Source organism: Oncorhynchus nerka, linkage group LG2 (assembly GCF_034236695.1).
Source record: "Oncorhynchus nerka isolate Pitt River linkage group LG2, Oner_Uvic_2.0, whole genome shotgun sequence".
In the NCBI taxonomy this organism is placed as follows: Eukaryota; Metazoa; Chordata; class Actinopteri; order Salmoniformes; family Salmonidae; genus Oncorhynchus; species Oncorhynchus nerka.
This window is the reverse complement of record NC_088397.1, coordinates 45,687,994-45,713,960: the sequence shown is the minus strand read 5'-3', so window position 1 is coordinate 45,713,960 and position 25,967 is coordinate 45,687,994. Positions and strand designations below refer to the sequence as shown.

General features: G+C 41.2%; 1 protein-coding gene across 2 annotated transcripts in view; it reads left to right on the top strand.

Moving 5' to 3' along the window:
• LOC115135962 (chemokine-like protein TAFA-2) overlaps window positions 1–25,569 on the top strand; it is a 178,228-nt gene extending 152,659 nt beyond the window's left edge. For both annotated transcript variants that reach the window (XM_029671240.1, XM_029671231.1), the window contains exon 5: window positions 24,428–25,569. In XM_029671240.1, the coding sequence (XP_029527100.1) occupies window positions 24,428–24,439 (12 nt within the window). In that variant the 3' untranslated portion in view covers window positions 24,440–25,569. The remainder of the gene's footprint in view (window positions 1–24,427) is intronic.
• Window positions 25,570–25,967: the final 398 nt, after the last annotated feature.

The window sequence follows — 25,967 nt, the reverse complement described above, 5'->3', positions numbered from 1 at the left end:
GCATTGCGCATGGTGATCTTAGGCTTGTGTGTGGCTGCTCGGCCGTGGAAACCCATATCATGAAGCTCCCGATGAAGTTCTTGTGCTGACATTGGAACTTAGTTTGGAACTTGATAGTGAGTGTTGCAACCAAGGACTATTTTTATGTGCTATGCGCTTCAGCACTCACCGGTCCCATTCTGTAAACTTGTGTGGCCTACCACTTCGTGGCTGAGCCGTTGTTGCTCCTAGACATTTCCTCTTCACAATAACAGCACTTACAGTTGACCAGTGCAGCTCTAGCAGGCCAGAAATTTGATGAACTGACTTGTTGGAAAGGTGGTATCCTATGACGGTGCCACGTTGAAAGTCACTGAGCTCTTCAGTAGCTCTTCAGTAATGCCATTCTACTGCCAATGTTTGTCTATGAAGATTGCATGACTGTGTGCTTGATTGTATACACCTGTCAGCAACGGGTGTGGCTGGAATAGATGAATCCACTAATTTAAAGGGGTGTCCACATACTTTTGTATATATAGTGTACATATGACAGCTTGACAGTGGTCTCTAGTGATGAAGATGAACAATAAGCCTCCTGAAATAGAAAATGCACGTCTAAGGCTAAGACTACTGTATTTCCCAGCTCCGACAGGGGCTGAAAACATGCCCACCTAGGAGCGTCAACATTATCCTTAAACATCTCTTCCTGCCTGCCTACTGGTGTACAGAAAACTCTCGTGCTTCCTTCTGACCCAATTGCATTTGGCACTTGGATAAGAGAACAGGATTGGGTCGGGGCCTGCCCTTGAAAACATTTGAGTAGTCTTGGATGTAACTTCGAGAGAGTCAGCGAGGAAGCAAAACATTGGCAAAAAAGAGAAGATAAACCTCAACAATAAACAAGCTGAGCCATGCAGGTGGATGTTCAGAGCAGGATAGGGTGACTTCCAGAGATTAATAGAGGCTATGTGTGTCTGTGCTTTAGGGTGAGCGTGGGGTGGGTTAGGAGGGGGTTGTTTGTGACACAGTGGGCCTAGAGCCATCCATCACAACCCAGTGTTTGACTCACCAAACACCTGTACTTGAGCTGCCTTCTCCATTATTCATTGTGCTGAGGGCTTGGATGAGGCAGACCTTTTTATTTTAGCCAAGTTAATAATGTATACCCCTTCTCTCTCAAAGAGGGAGACAGAGAGGCAGGCAGGCATAGAGGCATGTGGCCTGGGGTGCAGGTGGCTGTTACAGTACTAGGGTTGGGAGGTATCCAGATTTTCATATCGTCCAGATTTTCCACATCGTCATACCGTCCTTTTCTCATCCCCAGATTTAAGGTATTACCGTTTTAGTACACAATCAGTCGCTTAAAAACGCAAAAAAAGCCCATTGGGCGTCGATTACTATATAGAATGCTAACAAAATTAGCACAACTACAAGTGCATTTCCATAGAGCTTGCTAGTCATATATGCTAACGAGCACAAACGAAAATCAACTAATTGCAAAGACAGGCAATCTAGCTCATAAAGTTATACAAGTATAGGTAGTATCTACCGAATGTCATTTTTGGCGAGTTTGCAAATGTAAGCAAGTGTGAATGAAAGACATTGATTGTGCAAATGAACAACATTTTGAGGGATAGAGGTTTACGTGAATTTACCCAGCAGATTATGTTAATTCATGTAGCAGGTTAGGAGAATTATGATAAGATAAGGAAAATTGTTAGGGTTAGCTAAAATGCAAAAAAAACAAAAAACATTTGACGTCAATTTGACAAAAGCTGTATCTCATCTAGACATGAAATCACACTTTATTACCGTTAGGGCCAATAACGGAGAGGAGAAAAAACTAAAGGAAATTAAGATACCAGTGGCAGCTGTACAGATAACTCATCGCACTTTGACTTCTCAAACATGGCAGAAAGCTAACACTATATGATGCCATATCCCCTTATTACTTTAGTTACTGTAACTCAAATCAAATCAAATTTATTTATATAGCCCTTCGTACATCAGCTGATATCTCAAAGTGCTGTACAGAAACCCAGCCTAAAACCCCAAACAGCAAGCAATGCAGGTGTAGAAGCACGGTGGCTAGGAAAAACTCCCTAGAAAGGCCAAAACCTAGGAAGAAACCTAGAGAGGAACCAGGCTATGTGGGGTGGCCAGTCCTCTTCTGGCTGTGCCGGGTGGAGATTATAACAGAACATGGCCAAGATGTTCAAATGTTCATAAATGACAAGCATGGTCGAATAATAATAAGGCAGAACAGTTGAAACTGGAGCAGCAGCACGGTCAGGTGGACTGGGGACAGCAAGGAGTCATCATGTCAGGTCGTCCTGGGGCATGGTCCTAGGGCTCAGGTCCTCCGAGAGAGAGAAAGAAAGAGAGAAGGAAAGAATTAGAGAACGCACACTTAGATTCACACAGGACACCGAATAGGACAGGAGAAGTGCTCCAGATATAACAAACTGACCCCAGCCCCCCGACATATAAACTACTGCAGCATAAATACCGGAGGCTGAGACAGGAGGGGTCAGGAGACACTGTGGCCCATTCCGAGGACGCCCCCGGACGGGGCCAAACAGGAAGGATATAACCCCACCCACTTTGCCAAAGCACAGCCCCCATACCACTAGAGGGATATCTTCAACCACCAACTTACCATCCTGAGACAAGGCTGAGTATAGCCCACAAAGATCTCCGCCACGGCACAACCCAAGGGGGGCGCCAACCCAGACAGGATGACCACATCAGTGAATCAACCCACTCAGGTGACGCTCCCCCTCCAGGGACGGTATGAGAGAGCCCCAGTAAGCCAGTGACTCAGCCCCCGTAACAGGGTTAGAGGCAGAGAATCCCAGTGGAAAGAGGGGAACCGGCCAGGCAGAGACAGCAAGGGCGGTTCGTTGCTCCAGAGCCTTTCCGTTCACCTTCCCACTCCTGGGCCAGACTACACTCAATCATATGACCCACTGAAGAGATGAGTCTTCAGTAAAGACTTAAAGGTTGAGACCGAGTTTGCGTCTCTGACATGGGTAGGCAGACCGTTCCATAAAAATGGAGCTATAGGAGAAAGCCCTGCCTCCAGCTGTTTGCTTAGAAATTCTAGGGACAATTAGGAGGCCTGCGTCTTGTGACCGTAGCGTACGTGTAGGTATGTACGGCAGGACCAAATCAGAGAGATAGGTAGGAGCAAGCCCATGTAATGCTTTGTAGGTTAGCAGTAAAACCTTGAAATCAGCCCTTGCTTTGACAGGAAGCCAGTGTAGAGAGGCTAGCACTGGAGTAATGTGATCAAATTTTTTGGTTCTAGTCAGGATTCTAGCAGCCGTATTTAGCACTAACTGAAGTTTATTTAGTGCTTTATCTGGGTAGCAGGAAAGTAGAGCATTGCAGTAGTCTAACCTAGAAGTGACAAAAGCATGGATTCATTTTTCTGCATCATTTTTGGACAGAAAGTTTCTGATTTTTGCAATGTTACGTAGATGGAAAAAAGCTGTCCTTGAAATGGTCTTGATATGTTCTTCAAAAGAGAGATCAGGGTCCAGAGTAACGCAGAGGTCCTTCACAGTTTTATTTGAGACGACTGTACAACCATTAACCTCTTACCTCTACCTGGGACGCTTGCGTCCCAACTAGAGCTCTGGAAATGCAAATGTGCTACGCTAAATGCTAATAGTATTAGTTAAAACTCAAAAGTTCATTAAAATACACATGCAGGGTATCAAATTAAAGCTACACTCGTTGTGAATCCAGGCAACAAGTCAGATTTTTAAAATGCTTTTCGGCGACAGCATGAGAAGCTATTATCTGATAGCATGCACCAATACACTACAACAGAAAAGCACAGCAGGGGACGTAAACAAAATAATTAGCATTTCGGCGTTACACAAACCGCACAATAAAATAGAAAACAGTCATTACCTTTCACCATCTTCTTTGTTGGCACTCCTAGATGTCCCATAAACACTATTGGGTCTTTATTTCGATTAAATCGGGCCATATAAAGCCAAGATATCGTTATATGTAGACTGTGTGATAAACGAAAAAAACAGCGATTTCACAACGTAACGTCATTTTTAAAATTCAAAAGTAGACGATAAACTTTCACAAAACACTTCGAAATACGTTTGTAATGCTACTTTAGGTATTAGTAAACGTTAATAAGCGATAAAAATCAACCGTAGGCGATGTACATATCAATAGCTGTCGTCTTGGAAAAAATTTCAGGAGAGAGCTCTTCCGGAATGATCTGGGCGGAGACCGGAGGTACGTCGTGCCCCTCTTTCGGTTCAACCAAGAATCAAAGAGGATTAAATTCACAAGATACTCGACTGCATGGGGATGCTGTGGGAGTTGAATGCTCGGTCTTATCTAATTCGGCTCACTGTTAACAATTGCTGGAAGTGGCGCAAGGATATTTATTTCCATTTTCTGTGATCAGGTTTTCCTGCGCTTTCCGATGTAACGCACGTTATGTAATAGCCACAGTCGTGATTTAACCAGTTTTAAAAACGTCCGAGGGTTTCCTATACACACATTCTAACCATATGAACGTACTATATTCCTGGCATGAGTAGCAGGGCGCTGAAATGTTGCGCGATTTTTAACAAAATGTTCAAAAAAGTAGAGGGTAGGAGCAAGAAGTTAAGATTAATTGTTAGATTCAACAGAAGATGTCTTTGTTTCTTGGGACCTAGAACAAGCATCTCTGTTTTGTCCAAGTTTAAAAGTAGAAAGTTTGCAGCCATCCACTTCCTTATGTCTGAAACACATGCTTCTAGCAAGGGCAATTTTGGGGCTTCACCATTGAAATGTACAGCTGTGTGTCATCCGCATAGCAGTGAAGGTTAACATTATGTTTTCGAATAACATCCCCAAGAGGTAAAAGATATAGTGAAAACAATAGTGGTCCCAAAACGGAACCTTGAGGAACACCGAAATTTACAGTTGATTTGTCAGAGGACAAACCATTCACAGAGACAAACTGATATCTTTCCGACAGATAAGATCTAAACCAGGCCAGAACTTGTCCGTGTAGACCAATTTGGGTTTCCAATCTCTCCAAAAGAATGTGGTGATCGATGGTACCAAAAGCAGCACTAAGGTGTAGGAGCACGAGGACAGATGCAGAGCCTCGGTCCGATGCCATTAAAATGTAATTTACCACCTTCACAAGTGCAGTCTCAGTGCTATGATGGGGTCTAAAACCAGACTGAAGCATTTCGTATACATTGTTTGTCTTCAGGAAGGCAGTGAGTTGCTGCGCAACAGCCTTTTCTAAAAATTTTGAGAGGAATGGAAGATTCGTTATAGGCCGATGGTTTTTTATATTTTCTGGGTCAAGGTTTGGCTTTTTCAAAAGAGGCTTTATTACTGCCACTTTTAGTGAGTTTGGTACACATCCGGTGGATAGAGAGCCGTTTATTATGTTCAACATAGGAGGGCCAAGCACAGGAAGCAGCTCTTTCAGTAGTTTAGTTGGAATAGGGTCCAGTATGCAGCTTGAAGGTTTAGAGGCCATGATTATTTTCATCATTGTGTCAAGAGATATAGTACTAAAACACTTGAGTGTCTCTCTTGATCCTAGGTCCTGGGAGAGTTGTGCAGACTCAGGACAACTGAGCTTTGAAGGAATACGCAGATTTAAAGAGGAGTCCGTAATTTGCTTTCTAATAATCATAATCTTTTCCTCAAAGAAGTTCATGAATTTATCACTGCTAAAGTGAAAGTCATCCTCTCTTGGGGAATGCTGCTTTTTAGTTAGCTTTGCAACAGTATCAAAAAGGAATTTCGGATTGTTCTTATTTTCCTCAATTAAGTTAGAAAAATAGGATGATCGAGCAGCAGTAAGGGCTCTTCGGTACTGCACGGTACTGTCTTTCCAAGCTAGTCGGAAGACTTCCAGTTTGGTGTGGCGCCATTTCTGTTCCAATTTTCTGGAAGCTTAAATAAAATACATAGCTGGACTCACCAGCTTCTGCTTTCTCCCGTTGTGCTATTTACAAAGAAACGCGTGACTGGCTCCGCTGTTCAGGAGAACTATGGTAAGCTTCATAATGTAAAATAATGTGACAGTGAAATGAAGAAAACGCAAACTGCTTTATATCCTAACGAATTTCACAAGTTGACTGCAGGTATTTGGGGTGGCAGGGTAGCCTAGTGGTTAGAGCGTTGAACTAGAAACCGGAAGGTTGCAAGTTCAAACCCCGAGCTGACAAGGTACAAATCTGTCGTTCTGCCCCTGAACAGTTAACCTACTGTTCCTAGGCCGTCATTGAAAATAAGAATTTGTTCTTAACTGACTTGCCTAGTAAAAAAAAGTAGTTCCATTTATTGAAAAATGTCCACTAATAGTTTTGAGGGTATTGACAACATTGAAAAACCATCCCCTTGTTATTTCCAAATCCCCCGGTGTACGGTATACCGCCCAAGCCTTCACTAAAGTAGTGCTTGACAGAACCTCATTCTGTTTGATTTGGGGACCCTGTGGGCTCCAGGTTCCCCATCACCACTGCCCACAGAGAGACAGCGGGAGTGGGGCACTATACACCCAAACACTAGACTACAGGGCTCAGTGACATTTTTTCACCAAGGACTTTAGCTACATGGTTCTGTAAAAAGGTGACATCCGTGAACATTGATTATGGGCTCTATTCAATGGAATTTGCATTGTGTTATTTAAGCAGTAGGTTTTTGTTCAGTGGTCTTATAAAATCCCAGAATGGTTTTGGGTTTTTGGGTTTTGGGTTCTAAATATCTATATATTTAGAACCCAAAACCCCACTATATATATATATATATATATATATATGTGTATATGTATATGTATATGTATATATATATATATGTATATATATATGTATATATATATATACTTTTTTGCACCACTATATATATATATATATATATATATATATATATATATATAACTGCAAAAAAGTATTTAGTCAGCCACCAATTGTGCAAGTTCTCCCACTTAAAAATATGAGAGAGGACTATAATTTTCATCATAGGTACACTTCAACTATGACAGACAACATGAGAAAAAAAAATCCAGAAAATCACATTGTAGGATTTTTTATGAATTTATTTGCAATTTATGGTGGAAAATAAGTATTTGGTCACCTACAAACAAGCAAGATTTCTGGCTCTCACAGACCTGTAACTTCTTCTTGCGTCGAGCCAACCCGGATCCGGGATCATGACTACAGCCTCAAGCCCATTACCATAACGCAACGTTAACTATTCATGAAAATCGCAAATGAAATTAAATCAATATGCTAGCTCTCAAGCTTAGCCTTTTGTTAACAACACTGTCATCTCAGATTTTCAAAAATATGCTTCTCAACCATAGCAAACTAGCATTTAGCATTTAGCTTTAGCATTTAGCGTTAGCATTTAGCATTAGCATTTAGCATTAGCATTAGCAGGCAACATTTTCACAAAAACCAGCAAAAACATTCCATAAATCATTTACCTTTGAAGAACTTTGGATGTTTTCAATGAGGAGACTCTCAGTTAGATAGCAAATGTCCAGTTTTCCTGAAAGATTATTTGTGCAGGAGAAATCGGTCCGTTTTCTGCGTCATGGTTGGCTACCAAAAAAAAACGAAAATTCATTCATCCAAATACCAAACTTTCTTCCACATTAACTCCATAATATCGACTGAAACATGGTAAACGTTGTTTAGAATCAATCCTCAAGGTGTTTTTCACATATCTCTTCATGACATCCCTAAAACACTTCTGTGAGCAGGCCTTTCTAATCGACCTGGCCCGGGTATCCTGGAAGGACATTGACCTCATCCCGTCAGTTGAGGATGCCTGGTCATTCTTTAAAAGTAACTTCCTCACCATTTTAGATAAGCATGCTCCGTTCAAAAAATGCAGAACCAAGAACAGATACAGCCCTTGGTTCACTCCAGACCTGACTGCCCTCGACCAGCACAAAAACATCCTGTGGCGGACTGCAATAGCATCGAATAGCCCCCGTGATATGCAACTGTTCAGGGACGTCAGGAACCAATACACGCAGTCAGTCAGGAAAGCTAAGGCCAGCTTCTTCAGGCAGAAGTTTGCATCCTGTAGCTCCAACTCCAAAAAGTTCTGGGACACTGTGAAGTCCATGGAGAACAAGAGCACCTCCTCCCAGCTGCCCACTGCACTGAGGCTAGGTAACACGGTCTCCACCGATAAATCCACGATTATCGAAAGCTTCAATAAGCACTTCTCAACGGCCGGCCATGCCTTCCGCCTGGCTACTCCAACCTCGGCCAACAGCTCCGCCCCCCCCCCGCAGCTCCTCGCCCAAGCCTCTCCAGGTTCTTCTTTACCCAAATCCAGATAGCAGATGTTCTGAAAGAGCTGCAAAACCTAGACCCGTACAAATCAGCTGGGCTTGACAATCTGGACCCTCTATTTCTGAAACTATCTGCCGCCATTGTCGCAACCCCTATTACCAGCCTGTTCAACCTCTCTTTCATATCGTCTGAGATCCCCAAGGATTGGGAAAGCTGCCGCAGTCATCCCCCTCTTCAAAGGGGGAGACACCCTGGACCCAAACTGCTATAGACCTATATCCATCCTGCCCTGCCTAAGGTCTTCGAAAGCCAAGTCAACAAACAGGTCACTGACCATCTCGAATCCCACCGTACCTTCTCCGCTGTGCAATCTGGTTTCCGAGCCGGTCACGGGTGCACCTCAGCCACGCTCAAGGTACTAAACGATATCATAACCGCCATCGATAAAAGACAGTACTGTGCAGCCGTCTTCATCGACCTCGCCAAGGCTTTCGACTCTGTCAATCACCATATTCTTATCGGCAGACTCAATAGCCTCGGCTTCTCGGATGACTGCCTTGCCTGGTTCACCAATTACTTTGCAGACAGAGTTCAGTGTGTCAAATCGGAGGGCATGCTGTCCGGTCCTCTGGCAGTCTCTATGGGGGTGCCACAGGGTTCAATTCTCGGGCCGACTCTTTTCTCTGTATATATCAATGATGTTGCTCTTGCTGCGGGCGATTCCCTGATCCACCTCTACGCAGACGACACCATTCTATATACTTTCGGCCCGTCATTGGACACTGTGCTATCTAACCTCCAAACGAGCTTCAATGCCATACAGCACTCCTTCCGTGGCCTCCAACTGCTCTTAAACGCGAGTAAAACCAAATGCATGCTTTTCAACCGATCGCTGCCTGCACCCGCATGCCCGACTAGCATCACCACCTGGATGGTTCGACCTTGAATATGTGGACATCTATAAGTACCTAGGTGTCTGGCTAGACTGCAAACTCTCCTTCCAGACTCACATCAAACATCTCCAATCGAAAATCAAATCAAGAGTCGGCTTTCTATTCCGCAACAAAGCCTCCTTCACTCACGCCGCCAAGCTTACCCTAGTAAAACTGACTATCCTACCGATCCTCGATTTGGCGATGTCATCTACAAAATGGCTTCCAACACTCTACTCAGCAAACTGGATGCAGTCTATCATAGTGCCATCCGTTTTGTCACCAAAGCACCTTATACCACCCACCACTGCGACTTGTATGCTCTAGTCGGCTGGCCCTCGCTACATATTCGTCGCCAGACCCACTGGCTCCAGGTCATCTACAAGTCCATGCTAGGTAAAGCTCCGCCTTATCTCAGTTCACTGGTCACGATGGCAACACCCATCCGTAGCACGCGCTCCAGCAGGTGTATCTCACTGATCATCCCTAAAGCCAACACCTCATTTGGCCGCCTTTCGTTCCAGTACTCTGCTGCCTGTGACTGGAACGAACTGCAAAAATCGCTGAAGTTGGAGACTTTTATCTCCCTCACCAACTTCAAACATCAGCTATCCGAGCAGCTAACCGATCGCTGCAGCTGTACATAGTCTATTGGTAAATAGCCCACCCATTTTCACCTACCTCATTCCCATACTGTTTTTATACTGTTTTTTAAATTTATTTATTTACTTTTCTGCTCTTTTGCACACCAATATCTCTACCTGTACATGACCATCTGATCATTTATCACCCCAGTGTTAATCTGCAAAATTGTATTATTCGCCTACCTCCTCATGCCTTTTGCACACATTGTATATAGACTGCCCATTTTTTTCTACTGTGTTATTGACTTGTTAATTGTTTACTCCATGTGTAACTCTGTGTTGTCTGTTCACACTGCTATGCTTTATCTTGGCCAGGTCGCAGTTGCAAATGAGAACTTGTTCTCAACTAGCCTACCTGGTTAAATAAAGGTGAAATAAAAATAAAAAAAATAAAAAAATGACATATCATTCCTGGAAGTCTCCTCTCTGTCTCAATCACATGGATGAATGCGAGCAGCTTGGAGATTACGCAACAATTTCAACAAAGGACACCGGGCGGACCCCTGGTAAATGTAGTCTCTTATGGCCAATCTTCCAATAATATGCCTACAAATACGTAACAATGTTGCAGACAACTTGGAGAAAAGATAGAAAGGGCAGGCTAATTCGTGGCGCTTTCACAGCCATATAAGGAGACAATGAAAAACAGAGCGTCAAAAATCCTGCTCATTTCCTGCTTGAAGTTTCATCTTGGTTTCGCCTGTTGCATCAGTTCTGGGGCACTCACAGATAATATCTTTGCAGTTTTGGAAACGTCAGAGTGTTTTCTTTCCAAAGCTGCCAATTATATGCATAGTCGAGCATCTTTTCGTGACAAAATATTGCGCTTAAAACGGGCACGTTTTTTTATCCAATAATGACATAGCGCCCCCATAGGTTGAACAGGTTAAGAGGCTACTCTGTCCTCCACTCGTTACCTGTATTAATGGCACCTGGTTGAACTTGTTATCAGTATAAAAGACACCTGTCCACAACCTCAAACAGTCACACTCCAAACTCCACTATGGCCAAGACCAAAGAGCTGTCAAAGGACACCAGAAACAAAATTGTAGACCTGCACCAGGCTGGGAAGACTGAATCTGCAATAGGTAAGCAGCTTGATTTGAAGAAATCAACTGTGGGAGCAATTATTAGGAAATGGAAGACATACAAGACCACTGATAATCTCCCTTGATCTGTGGCTCCACGCAAGATCTCACCCCGTGGGGTCAAAATGATCACAAGAACGGTGAGCAAAAATCCCAGAACCACACGGGGGGACCTAGTGAATGACCTGCAGAGAGCAGGGACCAAAGTAACAAAGCCTACCATCAGCAAGGGCATTGAAGATGAAACGTGGCTGGGTCTTTCAGCATGACAATGATCCCAAACACACCGCCCGGGCAACGAAGGAGTGGCTTCGTAAGAAGCATTTCAAGGTCCTGGAGTGGCCTAGCCAGTCTCCAGATCCCAACCCCATAGAAAATTGTTGAAAGTCTGTGTTGCCCAGCAATAGCCCCAAAACATCACTTATTTTCCACCATAACTTGCTAATAAATTCTTTAAAAATTCTACAATGTGATTTTCTGGATTTTTTTTTATAGTTGAAGTGTACTTATGATGAAAATTACAGGCCTCTCTCATCTTTTTAAGTGGGAGAACTTGCACAATTGGTGGCTGACTAAATACTTTTTTACCCCACTGTATATACATATGAATGTATATACACAGTATATATATATATATATGTGTATATACACAGTATATACTTCCAGTTTTCAGTATAAATGTGAATGGGTTATAGCCCATACAGTAGAAACGCATTGAATAACACATTGATAATTGGCAAAACAGACATTAAAACAATGAATCATAAGGAAGAAGGTCTTGAAATGTCTATCCTATATCTGAGAGATGTGTGAGAAAACGTGTGTGTATCATAGAGCAGAACAACTGACACCTTCTTCATGAGAGTCTCCCCTTTTAATATTGGTGACATTTTTGTTTGTAGCTCCAACAGTTCGTTCGGGACAGTTTGTTTTGTGAAGTCTCCTTAAAAATGAGGACATCTGTGACCTATACCCTATTGCACAGTGATTTTCTAAATTGTTTGTGTTAATATCTGTTTTTGTATATACAGTTGAAGTTGGAAGTTTACATACACTTAGGTTGGAGTAATTCAAACTCGTTTTTCAAACACTCCACAAATTTCTTGTTAACAAACTATAGTTTTTGCGAGTTGGTTAGGACATTTACTTTGTGCATAACACAAGTCATTTTTCCAACAATTGTTTCCAGACAGATTATTTCACAATTCCAGTGGGTCAGAAGTTGATTGTGCCTTTAAACAGCTTGGAAATCGCAGAAAATTATGTCATGGCTTTAGAAGCTTCTGATAGGCTAATTAACATCATTTGAGTCAATTGGAGGTGTACATGTGGAAGTATTTCAAGGCCTACCTTCAAACTCAGTGCCTCTTTGGAAAATCAAAAGAAATCAGCCAAAGAATTGTAGACCTCCACATGTCTGTTTCATCCTTTTGAGCAATTTCCAAATGGCTGAAGGTACAACGTTCATCTGTACAAACAATAGTACGCAAGTATAAACACCATGGGACCATGCAGCAATCATACTGCTCAGGAAGGAGACACGTTCTGTCTACTAGATGAATGTACTTTGGTGCAAAAGGTGCAATTCAATCCCAGAACAACAGCAAAGGACCTTGTGAAGATGCTGGAGGAAACAGGTACAAAAGTATCTATATCCACAGTAAACGAGTCCTATATCTACATAACCTGAAAGGCTGCTCAGCAAGGAAGAAGTCACTGCTCCAAAACAGCCATAAAAAAGCCAGACTACGGTTTGTAACAAAGATCGTACTTTTAAGAGAAATGTCCTCTGGTCTGATGAAACAAATATATAACTGTTTGTCCATAATGACCATCGTTATGTTTGGAGGAAAAAGGGGGCGGCTTGCAAGCCAAAGAACACCATCCCAACCATGAAGCACAGGGGTAGCAGCATCATGTTGTGGGGGTGCTTTACTGCAGGAGGGACTGGTGCACCTTACAAAACAGATGGCATCATGAGGACGGAAAATTATGTGGATTTATTGAAGCAACATCTCAAGACATAAGTCAGGAAGTTAAAGCTTGGTCGCAAATGGGTCTTCCAAATGGACAATGACCCCAAGCATACTTACAAAGTTGTGACAAAACGGCTTAAGGACAACAAAGTCAAGGTATTGGAGTGGCCATCACAAAACCCTGACCTCAATCCCATAGAAAAGTTGCAGGCAGAACTGAAAAGGTGTGTGTGAGCAAAGGAGGCCTACAAACCTGACTCAGTTACACCAGCTCTGTCAGGAGGAATGGGCCAAAATTTACCCACTTATTGTGGGAGCTTGTGGTAGGCTACACGAAACATTTGACCCAAGTTAAACTATTTAAAGGCAATGCTACCAAATACTAATTGAGTGTATGTAAACTTCTGACCAACTGTGAATGTGATGAAAGAAATAATAGCTGAAATAAATAATTCTCTCTACTATTTTTCTGACATTTCACATTCTTAAAATAAAGTGGTGATCCTAACTGACCTAAGACAGGGAAGTTCTACTAGGATTAAATGTCAGGAATTGTGAAAAACTGAGTTTAAATGTATTTGGCTAAGGTGTATGTAAACTTCCGACTTCAACTGTACATTGATTGGTTGATGAATGTTTATGCTACACAAATATAAACAAAACTAAACCAATCTGTTAGTAGTCAGACTTATTGCACCAGTTACTGGGATGGTTGTTCCAATTTAGATCATTGAGGTCTTTCATTATTCAATCCTCCCTATTCTGGCAGTGATTCTGAAGTCATGTTGCGGGTGATTCCTCTTGTTGAATATCATAACTCTGGCTGGATTCCAATAGGGATTACACATAACTTTGCAAGTCAGTACAATGGGTCTCGCATGCCTGATGTGACCTGTAAACCAGGGGTTTCCTAACACAACTGTGTTAGCGTTTAACCAGTGCTTATTTTGTAATCGGGAAGTGCCGGAACAAAAAGTGAGAGCAAGAGTGGGGTGACCTGGGGAGCTCCGAGGTACCGGAACGCATGAGAAAAATATTACCTCTAAAATAAAGCTTTGAATGCATAGCATCGCATTTGCTTTGTGGCATAGACGAGTAGAGGCACTTACAGAGGTTGCACACATGGGAAACATTTTTATGTGGCCTAGGGTCCGGTAAATTTTGGGTCTTTTATAAATGCAATTTTTTACATGACTGGAGACTTTGGCATAATCTGTTTTAATGCCGCATTCAACTATGAACTCTGAGCTGGGAAATCTCTGACTTTTGACTTCAGTGTGATCAAGACAACTGGGAAATCATGAAAAAACGAGCTCCGACTGGGATTATTTTTTTTGGAAAGGTCATCCAATTCGGAATTCCAAGGGAGGAACTCTGGCCTCTTTCTAGAGCTCAGACTTTCCAACCTGAAGATCACTGACGTCATAATTCATTTTTTCCCCCTCCAGATTTCCCAGTTGTCTTGAAAGCACCATAATACTGCACAAATGATCGAAATGACACACTACTTTGGCGCTGACTGAGAATCAATGAAAATGACCTTGTCTTGAATCCATCATTAGCCTAGGCTAGATGTGTGGATACACATATTGTATGCTACAATATGAAGAGGAAATGATAGTCCTAAAAAAAAAAATCCAGTTTCACTGACTCTCCCAATGATGCGCAGCTCACTTGCTGGTGATGGCCTATGCTCTCATTCGAAAAGCCTCTCTCTTGTTTTACTCTGTAAAACAATATTTGGAAGGTGATCAAATATTTTGCTAGCCTACAGCTGACATATTAGAGTCTTCTCTTTCAGCAGGAGCCATTTGCTTTCTAACCTTTGTTTCCTAACGATTGAAGGCTTTTTGAAATACTGCGAATAGCCAGTTTTGTCTGCATGCTGTTTGTTCACTGACAGATTGCCGAGTGTTCCCGACTGTAGGCTATGCCTTGTTATCGGACTACACTCCACAGCTAGGCTATTTGTAAAATAAGCTATCGATCCTCTGTGGTAGTTTTTTTTGCCTCTGTTCTTTTAGAACAGACAGCAGTACTGTCGCTCAATAACTTTGGCAGCTCCTCCAGAACCCTTTGCGAAACTATGATTCTATTAGGAAATAAATTATGAAGTGCAATGCTGAAGAGATTAAAGTTGCAGGCTCATGTCTATCAGAGAAGAAGGGGATAGATCATAGAAAGTGAATTTCAATCTAGTTATGTGATTTTTACATTGCACGAGAGGTACCGATTCCTGACAAATAGGTTCTGGAACAAAACAGTCCAAAAACCTTCAAGGTGCCGGATCCTGTTCCAGCCGGATCTGGCTCAAATTAAGCCCTGGGTATAACTAGGCCCTCAGCGAAAGGACTTATGATATACAGAAAAGGTGAAAGTTTGGACACACCTACTCATTCAAGTGTTTTTCTTTATTTGACTATTTTGTACATTGTAAAATAGTAGTGAAGACATCAAAACCAAAAGTGTTAACCAAATCCATATATATGTTATATTTGAGACTCTTTAAAGTAGCCACCCTTTGCGTTGATGACACACACTTGGCATTCTCTCAACTAGCTTCATGAGGAATGCTTTTTCCAACAGTCTTTAAGGAGTTCCCACATATATTGAGCACTTGTTGGCTGCTTTTCCTTCACTCTGCGGTCCAACTCATCCCGAAACATCTCAATTGGATTGAGGTTGGGTGATTTGTGGAGGCCAGTTCATCTGATGCAGCACTCCATCACTCTCCTTCTTGGTGAAATAGCCCTTACACAGCCTGGAGGTGTGTTTTGGGTCATTATCATGTTGAAAAACAAATTATAGTCCCACTAAGCGCAAACCAGATGGCGTATCGCTGCAGAATGCTGTGGTAGCCATGCTGGTTAAGTGTGCCTTGAATTCAACATAAATCACCAACAGTGTCACCAGTAAAGCACCTACACAACATCACACCTCCTCCTCCATACTTCACAGTGGATCTCAGTGGACACTGCATCTCACAAAGACACGGCGCTTGGAACCAAAAATCTCACTTTTGGACTCATCAGACCAAAGGACATATTTCCACCGGTCTAATGTCCATTGCTTGTGTTTCTTGGCCCAAGCAAGTATCTTCCTCTTATTGGTGTCCTTTAGTGATGGTTTCTTTACAGCAATTCAACCATGATGTGTCTGTTACTTGAACTCTGTGAAGCATTTATTTGGGCTGCAGTTTCTGAGGCTAGTAACTATAGGTGCAGTTAATGCAAATTAACACTTTCTATCTCCTAGAGATGAATGTACTTTGGTGCGAAAAGTGCAAATCAATCCCAGAACAACAGAACAAGACCTTGTGAAGAAGCTGGAGGAAACAGGTACTTTTTGGGTTACCACATGAATCCATATTATTATAGTTTTGATGTCTTCCCTTTTATTGTAGAAAGTACAAATAAAGAAAAACCCTTGAATGAGTAGGTGTGTCCAAACTTTTGACTGGTACTGTATATAATACATGCCATAAATCATTTAATTGTAAAGGCTAATAACGCTGGTGGAACTGTTCATAGAGGGTTCTAGGAAGAACCTTTAGAATGATAAAATTGTTTTTGTTAGAACCCTTCACAGAGGGTTCTAGGTAGAACCATATACAGGGGGTTCTACAAAGAACCCTCCATATATACGGTTTTGGTAGAACTGTCTGCAAAGGGTTCTACCTAGCACCAGAACAGGCTCCCCCATGAGGACAAACCAAAGAACCCTGTATGGTTCCACATAGCACCTTTTTCTAAGAGTGCAGGGGTTAGAAGCCTCTCAGTAAGGTCATGAGTCATGCCCTCACCCCCGCTTTCACATCATATCAATCAACACACATCGCACCTAAAAAGCGGTGCACAGAGCCAATTCTCAGGGAGGTATTAATGATGTTACTTTTAGAAATAATTACCTGGATGTTGGTGATGAGAAGAATTAAGGTTGTATAAGACAAAGGGCTTACTGTGTTTGGACTAAGAGCTGAGTGGAATAGCTTGAATGAATCCGGGACCTTAGGACCCATGGCCGTTGTTTGGATACAGTAGGTCCACTGTCGTGTAAGAGTTTACTTTTTATTCATTGTAAGCCTTGCCACACGTGATGTTACGTGGTTGAGAACTCAATGCTAGTGCAGATATGTCAATCCCACTGTGTCAATCAAAGCCTATTGTAGTTTGATACAAATCAATTGACAGGTCTGAGAGGGTTAAAGGAAAACCAAAAATGATATTTTTGTCTTTATTTCATTAGTCCATTGTTGATATAGTTCCAAAATGTTTTCTGTGTCAGCAATCAAGTTTTCAGTATATTTAACTTTCAAAATATAGAAATACAGCTGGTATGATGCATTTCACATCATATTTTTTTCTCTTTAATCGCTGGGGGTTCGAGTGTAAAGTTTTCTAACAGTTTCATGTATCCCATTCCATGATATCATGGCAATGGATGAGGCCTATATGTAAATGTGGGCCCACAGTCATGTGTATGATTCAATATGTAAAGCTGTGTGAAATCATATCCTCCTTTCAAAACAATTTCATACCAAACATTTACACAAATTAGCTTTTACATTTCATTTTTTACCACAGACAATGTGCCTCTAACAGCAATTGAATTAAAACTTCTTCAGGATTGGAGGGTAACCTGTGGGACGGTTGAGCTAACGTAGGCTAATGCGATTACCATGAGGTTGTAAGTAACAAGAACATTTCCCGGGACATAGACAAAGCATCCTTCACTCATGCTGCCAAACATACCCTCGTAAAACTGACCATCCTACCGATCCTCGACTTCGGTGATGTCATCTATAAAATAGCCTTCAACACTCTACTCAACAAACTGGATGCAGTCTATCACAGTGCTATCCGTTTTGTCACCAAAGCCTATCTGTAAACAGCCCATCTATCTACATACCTCATCCCCATACTGGTATTTATTTATTTATTTATTTATATTGCTCCTTTGCACCCCAGTATCTCTACCTGCACATTCATCTTCTGCCGATCTACCATTCCAGTGTTTAACTGCTATATTGTAATTACTTCGCCACCATGGCCTATTTATTTCCTTAACTTACCTCATTTGCACTCACTGTATATATACTTTTTGTTTTCTTTTGTTCTACTGTATTATTGACTCTATGTTTTGTTTATTCCATGTGTAACTCTGTGTTGTTGTATGTGTCGAATTGCTATGCTAAGCAGTTGCAAATGAGAACTTGTTCTCAACTAGCCTACCTGGTTAAATAAAGGTGAAATAAAAAAAAAATAAAAAAAAATATCTGATATTGGCAGACAGCTTAAATTCTTGTTAATCTGACTGCACTGTCCAATTTACAGTAGCTATTACAGTGGAAGAATACCATGCTATTGTTTGAGGAGAGTGCACAGTTTTGAAAAGTTATTAATAAACAATTTAGGCACATTTGGGCAGTCTTGATACAACATTTTGAACAGAAATGCAATGGTTCATTGGATCAGTCGTAAAACGTGTGTTATCTTTTACCAGATCTAATGTGTTATATTCTCCTACATTCCTTTCACATTTCCTCAAACTTCAAAGTGTTTCCTTTCAAATGGTACCAAGAATATGCATATCCTTGCTTCAGGCAGTTAGATTTGGGTATGTCATTTTAGGCCGATCCTTAAGAGGTTTTAAGCTGTCTGTGTTAGTGAAACTTTTTTTTTTTTTACACATTGTCAGTACATAACAATACACTGCTGTAAATGGACCCCCACCCATACACCATGTAGAAACACTGGTAACCTATAGACGCTATATAATATACAGTGGGGATACTACTATTTCAGAAGGTCTGGTCACACAAATTGGCAAAGGTCCGGATGGATATTGTAATTTATTGGCGTAGTAACAAACCTCCAAATCACGACCCATGGAACCCAAACTGTTAAAATAATTTCACACCCCTCTTGTTGGTCTAGAGAACATTTAGCAGTTGTAAAGCTTATTTCCTACAATTCTACAGATTTTGCCATGGGACGGAGTTAAAATTCTGCAGTTTCTAAGCTAATTTCCTGCAATTCTACACATTTTGCCATATCTTATGTGTGTTCGTATGATACCGGAGTGACAAAATCAATGGGGACTCCCTGGGGTTCAATGCCCCTGGGCACGTGATCTGGCCATGATAAGTACAAGATGTAGGGATCTGGTTAGCTGAACTAACCTGCTAGCTAACATGGGCTAGCTGATCAACTGGACATTTCTGACAGGTTATAAATAGCTTTCTAATGTCTGTCAGTGAATGACATTCTAAGAGGATGACTGCCCATGCACTACCACATTTCAAAAGCCTGACTGAGTCCCCCCCCCCCCTCCCCCCCAAAAACAATTAGCCATCTGCCTTTTGAGTATGGCTGATATACATCCTTTTAATAGTTTGGGAGATAAAAGATACCATCTGGTAATTCCATCAATACCGAAGTAGTCGATATATGGCCTGAAAGATGCCCTAAATCATTGTATCGATCATTGATCTGTTTCTTAAGGCCCATGAGGCTCTGTCTGAAATCTGAGATTGACTCTGCAGTTTGGGCTTTTAGGGCACCAGTAAAGACAGTGGAATGAGACCCTCCACCTTTTGATGACTCTTTTACAACTTTCACAGATAGACAAGACACTTTCTGTAGGCAAGCCAATAATTGACTATATTTCACTGCATAGAACCCCTAAAAGATGATGAAATCCGTACAGTCGATAAGTAGAGAACAAAATCAAAATAACAAAGATTGTGCTTCTTTATCAGTGGTAAGCATTTGTTCGTTTGTCCGTGAAGCTTTGAATCGGGTTAGTTTGAGCCTGACTAGTCAAGTGCGGTCTTTTATCCCTTTATAGGCCTACACAGCTTAAGCATCAAAACCTCCTTTGTTCTTCTTTCCATTCGTGTGGTTCGCCCACTGGTAACCCCGGTCTCCTCCACAAAACCCTCACATCAGCACCCAAAACTGCTCTCACATAACTAGCATGCAAATTGTTTTTCATTATATGATTCTCTAGGTGTTTAAACCTGATCACATATTGCGTGGATATAACTAGAATTCCAATATGCAGCAGCATAGCAATATAATAAGAATATGTAACACCTTTTGTTGTCATATGGGTCTGGTTACTCGTTATGGGATATAAGTCAGGACTTATCCACTTTTTTGGCATTTCATTCCTTCAGTGGCTTCGTACTGTAGGATACATGCTTTGCCAATCTGTGGTGTAGCTAATGGTGAGACTGGAGAACCTGCTGGCTTGTACGCATTGAGCCTCTTCTGTTTGAAGACTTCACGCAGTGTCCTGGAATGGAACCAAACCACACAGTCACTCCTCTCCACACGCACATACACACACGACCAGCATCCTGACGAGTGTCACTGCCATGTGAAGATTAAACTGTGCCTCCTGAAACAGCGAGGGGTGAGTCTTATGTTCCCTGTTTCAGTGCCCGTGAACAAAATTACAGGCCAATGTATTTTTAGTTATTAGATGTTTGTGTGTGTGAAATCTGTTAGAGAGTGAGCCCCTCCATGGCCCGACTGGGATGAGGCATACCTTGGAACAGTGTGCTGTGGGGCACTGACACCTCATGTCACCTGACACTACCGCTTTCCAGGCCAAGACCGTGGAGCCCCTGCCACTCGGTAATTGAATGACACTAATAGGTGCCCAGACACAAATAGGAACACCCATGCATGCGTGTGCCACTCTCTGATAACAAGCCCCACTTATAATTATGTATACTAGGGGCTCTAGTTTCAACTGCTGTTAAGGCGACGCTAGTGTCAAACACATGATAGTTTGCAATTTTGTCATGTAAACACTGGCACACTGGCATTTTCGAGCTCTAACACCAGGGTTGGTAAGTTACCGGTCTTGTATTAGCTTGCTTGCGCTGAGGTGGGAGTGTGTAAATATTTAAAGCGTGTCATTAAAAACATGCACCAATGTGTCAATTTCAAGCAGCCCTACTGGTGATATTTAAGACTTACCAAAAGCTGGTTTTAGCGGAAATGTTTGGGAACATCAAGTTATTGCGATAGACTGCTTATTGTTTTTCCTTGGTGTTGAATCCGCTTGTAGTCTAGGCTATATTTCCCTGTTTGTTTGTTTGTCTTTCATGTAGCAAAGTCACAAACATATCATATCAATGGTGATGGTAAACTAATCTTATTATAACGTTTGGGCAATGTCCAATTGTCAATGGCTCAAACACACAGTGAATTTTTGAAATGTGAATGCAATGTGTGCAGATGATTATTTCCATGTTGAAGCCAATGTTTGTTGTAACCAGGCCTATTGTAGGGTTACTGTATACTCTTCAAAAAACCTTCAATGGATAGGACAAACATCCATGCCTCCTGCCGAAGATGTGATTTATAATATCATGCTTCTGACCCAATCCTATTTAGAAATATTGTTGTTTAAAAAAAACAGATGGATTGTTTTTTGTTTAATTTTATTTAAAAAACACATTTTATTGGAAAGATTCACCATCCATTGGTTTATGTTCAGAATGTACAGTGCCTTCGGAAAGTATTCATACCCCTTCACTTTTTCCACATTTTGTTACGTTACGTTACATTATTGTTTTTTCTCATCAATCCACACGCAATACCCCATAATTGTCACGCCCTGACAGATAACCTTTTATTTCTCTATTTTGGTTAGGCCAGGGTGTGACTAGGGTGGGTAGTCTAGTTTTTTATTTTCTATGTTGGCCTAGTATGCTTCCCAATCAGAGGCAGCTGTCTATCATTGTCTCTGATTGGGGCTCATATTTAGGCAGTCTTTTCCCACCTGTTGTTTGTGCGATCTTGATTTTGTATTGTTGCTTTTTAGCCCTACAAAACTGTGCGTTTCATTTGTTACTCTTTCTTGTTATGTGCCGGTCATCATAAATAAAAAATTATTAACCTACCCCACGCTGCATCTTGGTCCGACCATCCTTCCAACAAAGATTGTTACAATAATGACAATAATAAGTGAAAACAGTTTAGAAATGTTTGCAAATGTATTAACAACAAAAAACAGAAATACCTTATTTACTTCTCATAAGTATTCAGACCTTTTGCTATGAGACTCGAAAATTGAGCTCAGGTGCATCCTGTTTGAAATTGAGCATTCTTGAGATGTTTCTACAACTTGATTGAAGTCCACCTTTGGTAAATTCAATTGATTGGACATGATTTGGAAAGACACACACCTGTCTATATAAGGTCACACTGTTGGCAGTGCATGTCAGAGCAAAAACCAACCCATGAGGTCAAAGAAATTGTCCGTAGAGCTCCGAGACAGGATTGTGTCATGCCACAGATCTGGGGAAGATTACCAAAACATATTTGCAGCATTGAAGGTCCCCAAAACACAGTAGCCTCCATCATTCTTAAATGGAAGAAGTTTGGAACCACCAATACTTTTCCTAGAGCTGGCCGCCCAGGCAAACTGAACAATCGGGGGAGAAGGGCCTTGGTCAGGGAGGTGACCAAGAACCCGATGGTCACTCTGATAGAGCTCCAGAGTTCCTCTGTGGTGATGGGAGAACCTTCCAGAAGGACAACCATCTTTCTAGCACTCCACCAATTAGCCGTTTGTGATAGAGTGCCCTCTTCACGACTGCTACTCCCTGTTTGTTTGTTACCTATGCATAGTCACTTCGCTCCCCACCTACATGTACAGATTACCTCAACTATTCTGTACTCCTTTACACGGACTCTGTACCGGCTCCCCCTGTATATAGCCTCGTTATTGTTATTCTTATTGTGTTTTTTTATTTTAGCCTACTTGGTAAATATTTTCTTCTTGAACTGCACTGTTGGTTAAGGGCTTGTAAGTAAGCATTTCGCGGTAAAGTCTACACTTGATATTCGGCGCATGTGGAAAATAAAGTTTGATTTGGATTCTTATGTAAATTATTTTTTCAGGTTTGTATTGTTTGTTTTAAAAAAACGTTTTTGCTTTGTCTTTATGGGGTATTGTGTATAGATTGATGAGGGGAAAAAAACGATTTCATCTATTTAGAATAAGGCTGTAACGTAACAAAATGTGGAAAAACTCAAGGGGTCAAGGCACTATATATGGCTCGAATGCAATGCAGTGCAAATATGATCTGTAAAATGGTTCCATGATGTTTATAAGACATTACATTTGGGAGCAGTATAACAGTGAGTGGACATTCACCCTCTCTTTTTATTTTGGATCTTTGTCGAGCTCCTGTGAACATTTTTGATGTGCGTAAAACCCTCCATAGTCTAAGTTGCCCTGTCTGTATCATACACCCATGGGGAGCAATTATGGTGCCTGAACTGTATTTAGACAGCCTATTTAAAATAAGTTGTTTCATTTTCATTATAATTGTATTAGTTATACAATGTCTTTTTAGGCCTTATCAATAGCCTAGTGAATTTAATCTTGCTTATTGACTATGTTTGTCATGTATATGTCCCAATTGCAATTTACAGTAGTCCTAGACCCTTTATCAGTGTGAATGCTGTAGCCTATGTTTAACAATGTATTTCCATATTGAAGCAATACAATTCGAACAATGTGTACTGCAAACATGTTCAACATACAATTTAGCAAGTATGAGGCAGGCTATTTAACAAACTAAGCTATAACGGAATAACATTCGAATTGGAGTTGATGACAACGCAATACATAAACAATCGTAAACACACAACTTGAAGCAACCACATATTTAGCCATGGAGCACGTTGACACACCCACAACATGTTTATTCATCAAAACCCAGCCCGTTCGCACCACCGCCAGCACCTATATTCCGATTGTGAAAATAAAATATTTGAGCTATGACATACCCCTGAACCTATAATTCTATTTTTGAATTAAACTAGGGCTCTAAATGTGTATTCTACTTAAAGGGCAAAACACCAAAGAGAGGACAACTAACATCATTCCTTTTATGACCATGAAAACAGCAAAGATGGCACATGCCATAGTTACTGTACTTTGTGAGGGCCCTTTTAATATTCAGTGAAATACTTATGCTCGCAGGGTGTCAAAATGGATCATGTGCGTCATGTTTTGAAATCAATCTACACCATTACCGTGTGTACAGTACATCTCATTACATAAAACCTACCAGACCTACTGTACCATTTCTGACATACACTACACTATTTGACTCCAACACCCTAGGACAGGTAGGTGATGGTCGTGACAGCTGGGGATTCAAACACAGCCTGGTGTATGCAGCACGTTTGACAGATTGATCTACACAATAAGACAGATATAGATTTACACAGTAATAGACAGTGTGGTGTGGTGCTTAGTACTTAGATGGACCTTTTGGAATAAACAACGCTCCATCCATGTTGTGTAATTAATCACTCAATCTTCTTATCGTGGGTTTGTAGTCCAGCAGCGGGGTCAGATTGACTGAGGTTTTTACACACTGCCATGTGTCATAAATAGCACCAAATCCTAGTTTAAATCTGTAGCATTGCCCATTAGTATTAACTAACATCCTGCTATCTCCCCTGTTTACAGGTCACACGATAGTGCTGTCTGTCCTGGATCTGAAGACTTGGCATCAGTCATCTCTTCCTTGACAGAAACCACAGGGACTTCTTGGATGTGAAGACTATGTATTGAAGGATTGTGGGATGGAACCAGGGACCAATAAGGGAAAAAAGGAAACACTGAAATTCCACTGTATGGATGCAGAGCAGAGACTTGACTTGGAGATCCCATAGAACCACATATCCAGACTACTGGACTACTGATTAGATCCCATAGAACCACCTATCCAGACTAATGGACTACTGATTAGATCCCATAGAACCACCTATCCAGACACTGGACTACTGATTAGATCCCATAGAACCACCTATCCAGACTACTGGACTACTGATTAGAACCCATAGAACCACCTATCCGGACTACTGATCAGATCTCATAGAACTACCTATCCAGACTACTGGACTACTGATCAGATCCCATAGAACCACCTATCCAGACAACTGGACTACTGGATAGATCCCATAGAACCAGCTATACAGACGACTGGACTATTGATTAGATCCCATAGAACCACCTTATCCAGACTACTGGACTACTGATTAGATCCAATTCCTAGCCATTATTGTTTATGTTTTTTCCTCCAATGAACTGCTACAGTAGGAGATCCAAACCTACAAGGTATTTATTCAGTAAAAACAAAAACTGTGGATTATGCAAGCAAGATAAACCTTAATGCGAAACATGTGACGTGACATTTTCAAATATTTTTCCTCTTTTTGCCACAGAGAAGCTCAATGACTCCAAAACAAAGTGTTTGTGTTCGAGATTTAGATCATAAGCATATCCATTTATTTTTAACCGTATGAAGCAGACATCTCTTCTTTTTAAGGTTTTAGATTTTTTTTAAAGCATTAAGTGTTTGGTTTTAGTAATTCTGTTGGACTGTCAGGTCTGCTTTTGAAGACTTGAGACATCAAAGAAGATGCCACAGTGAAAAATAGTACTAACTACTATGTTGCAGTGCTTGAATTAAAGGCACCATGGTTTCAACAAACCAATTAAAATGACATTAAGCTGAACTCCAACTGTTTTAATATCTGTTTTTAATGGCCTGGTGACCAACATTGAGTAAAAGTGTCAGTATTATCTCAATAAACCTATGTCAAAAGGATGTCACTGAATCGAGAAAGGGTTTGGTTTTGTATCATAGTTTCAAATGTCTCTACAACTAAATACATTTTACGAAATCGCCAACGTCACCTTTACAAGACAACCAAATAACGTACAGACAAAATAACAACCAAAATAAATTCAACACCGAATTGTGGCATACAACTGCCACATTACAGGCACTTGTTTGAGCTATATCAGCACAGTACTGTATGTCAAACTTAATGTGAGGCCGGATAACAACAACACTAAAAGGGGTCATTCTTACATTGTTCTGTCATGAGGGTTGATGATGCATTTTGAAAACAAAGGTCAGAATGGAAAACCATGAACTGCATGGAAAGGAAAGATGTCAGTGAAACTCAATCTTACTGCACTGACGTCATAGCACCTCTCC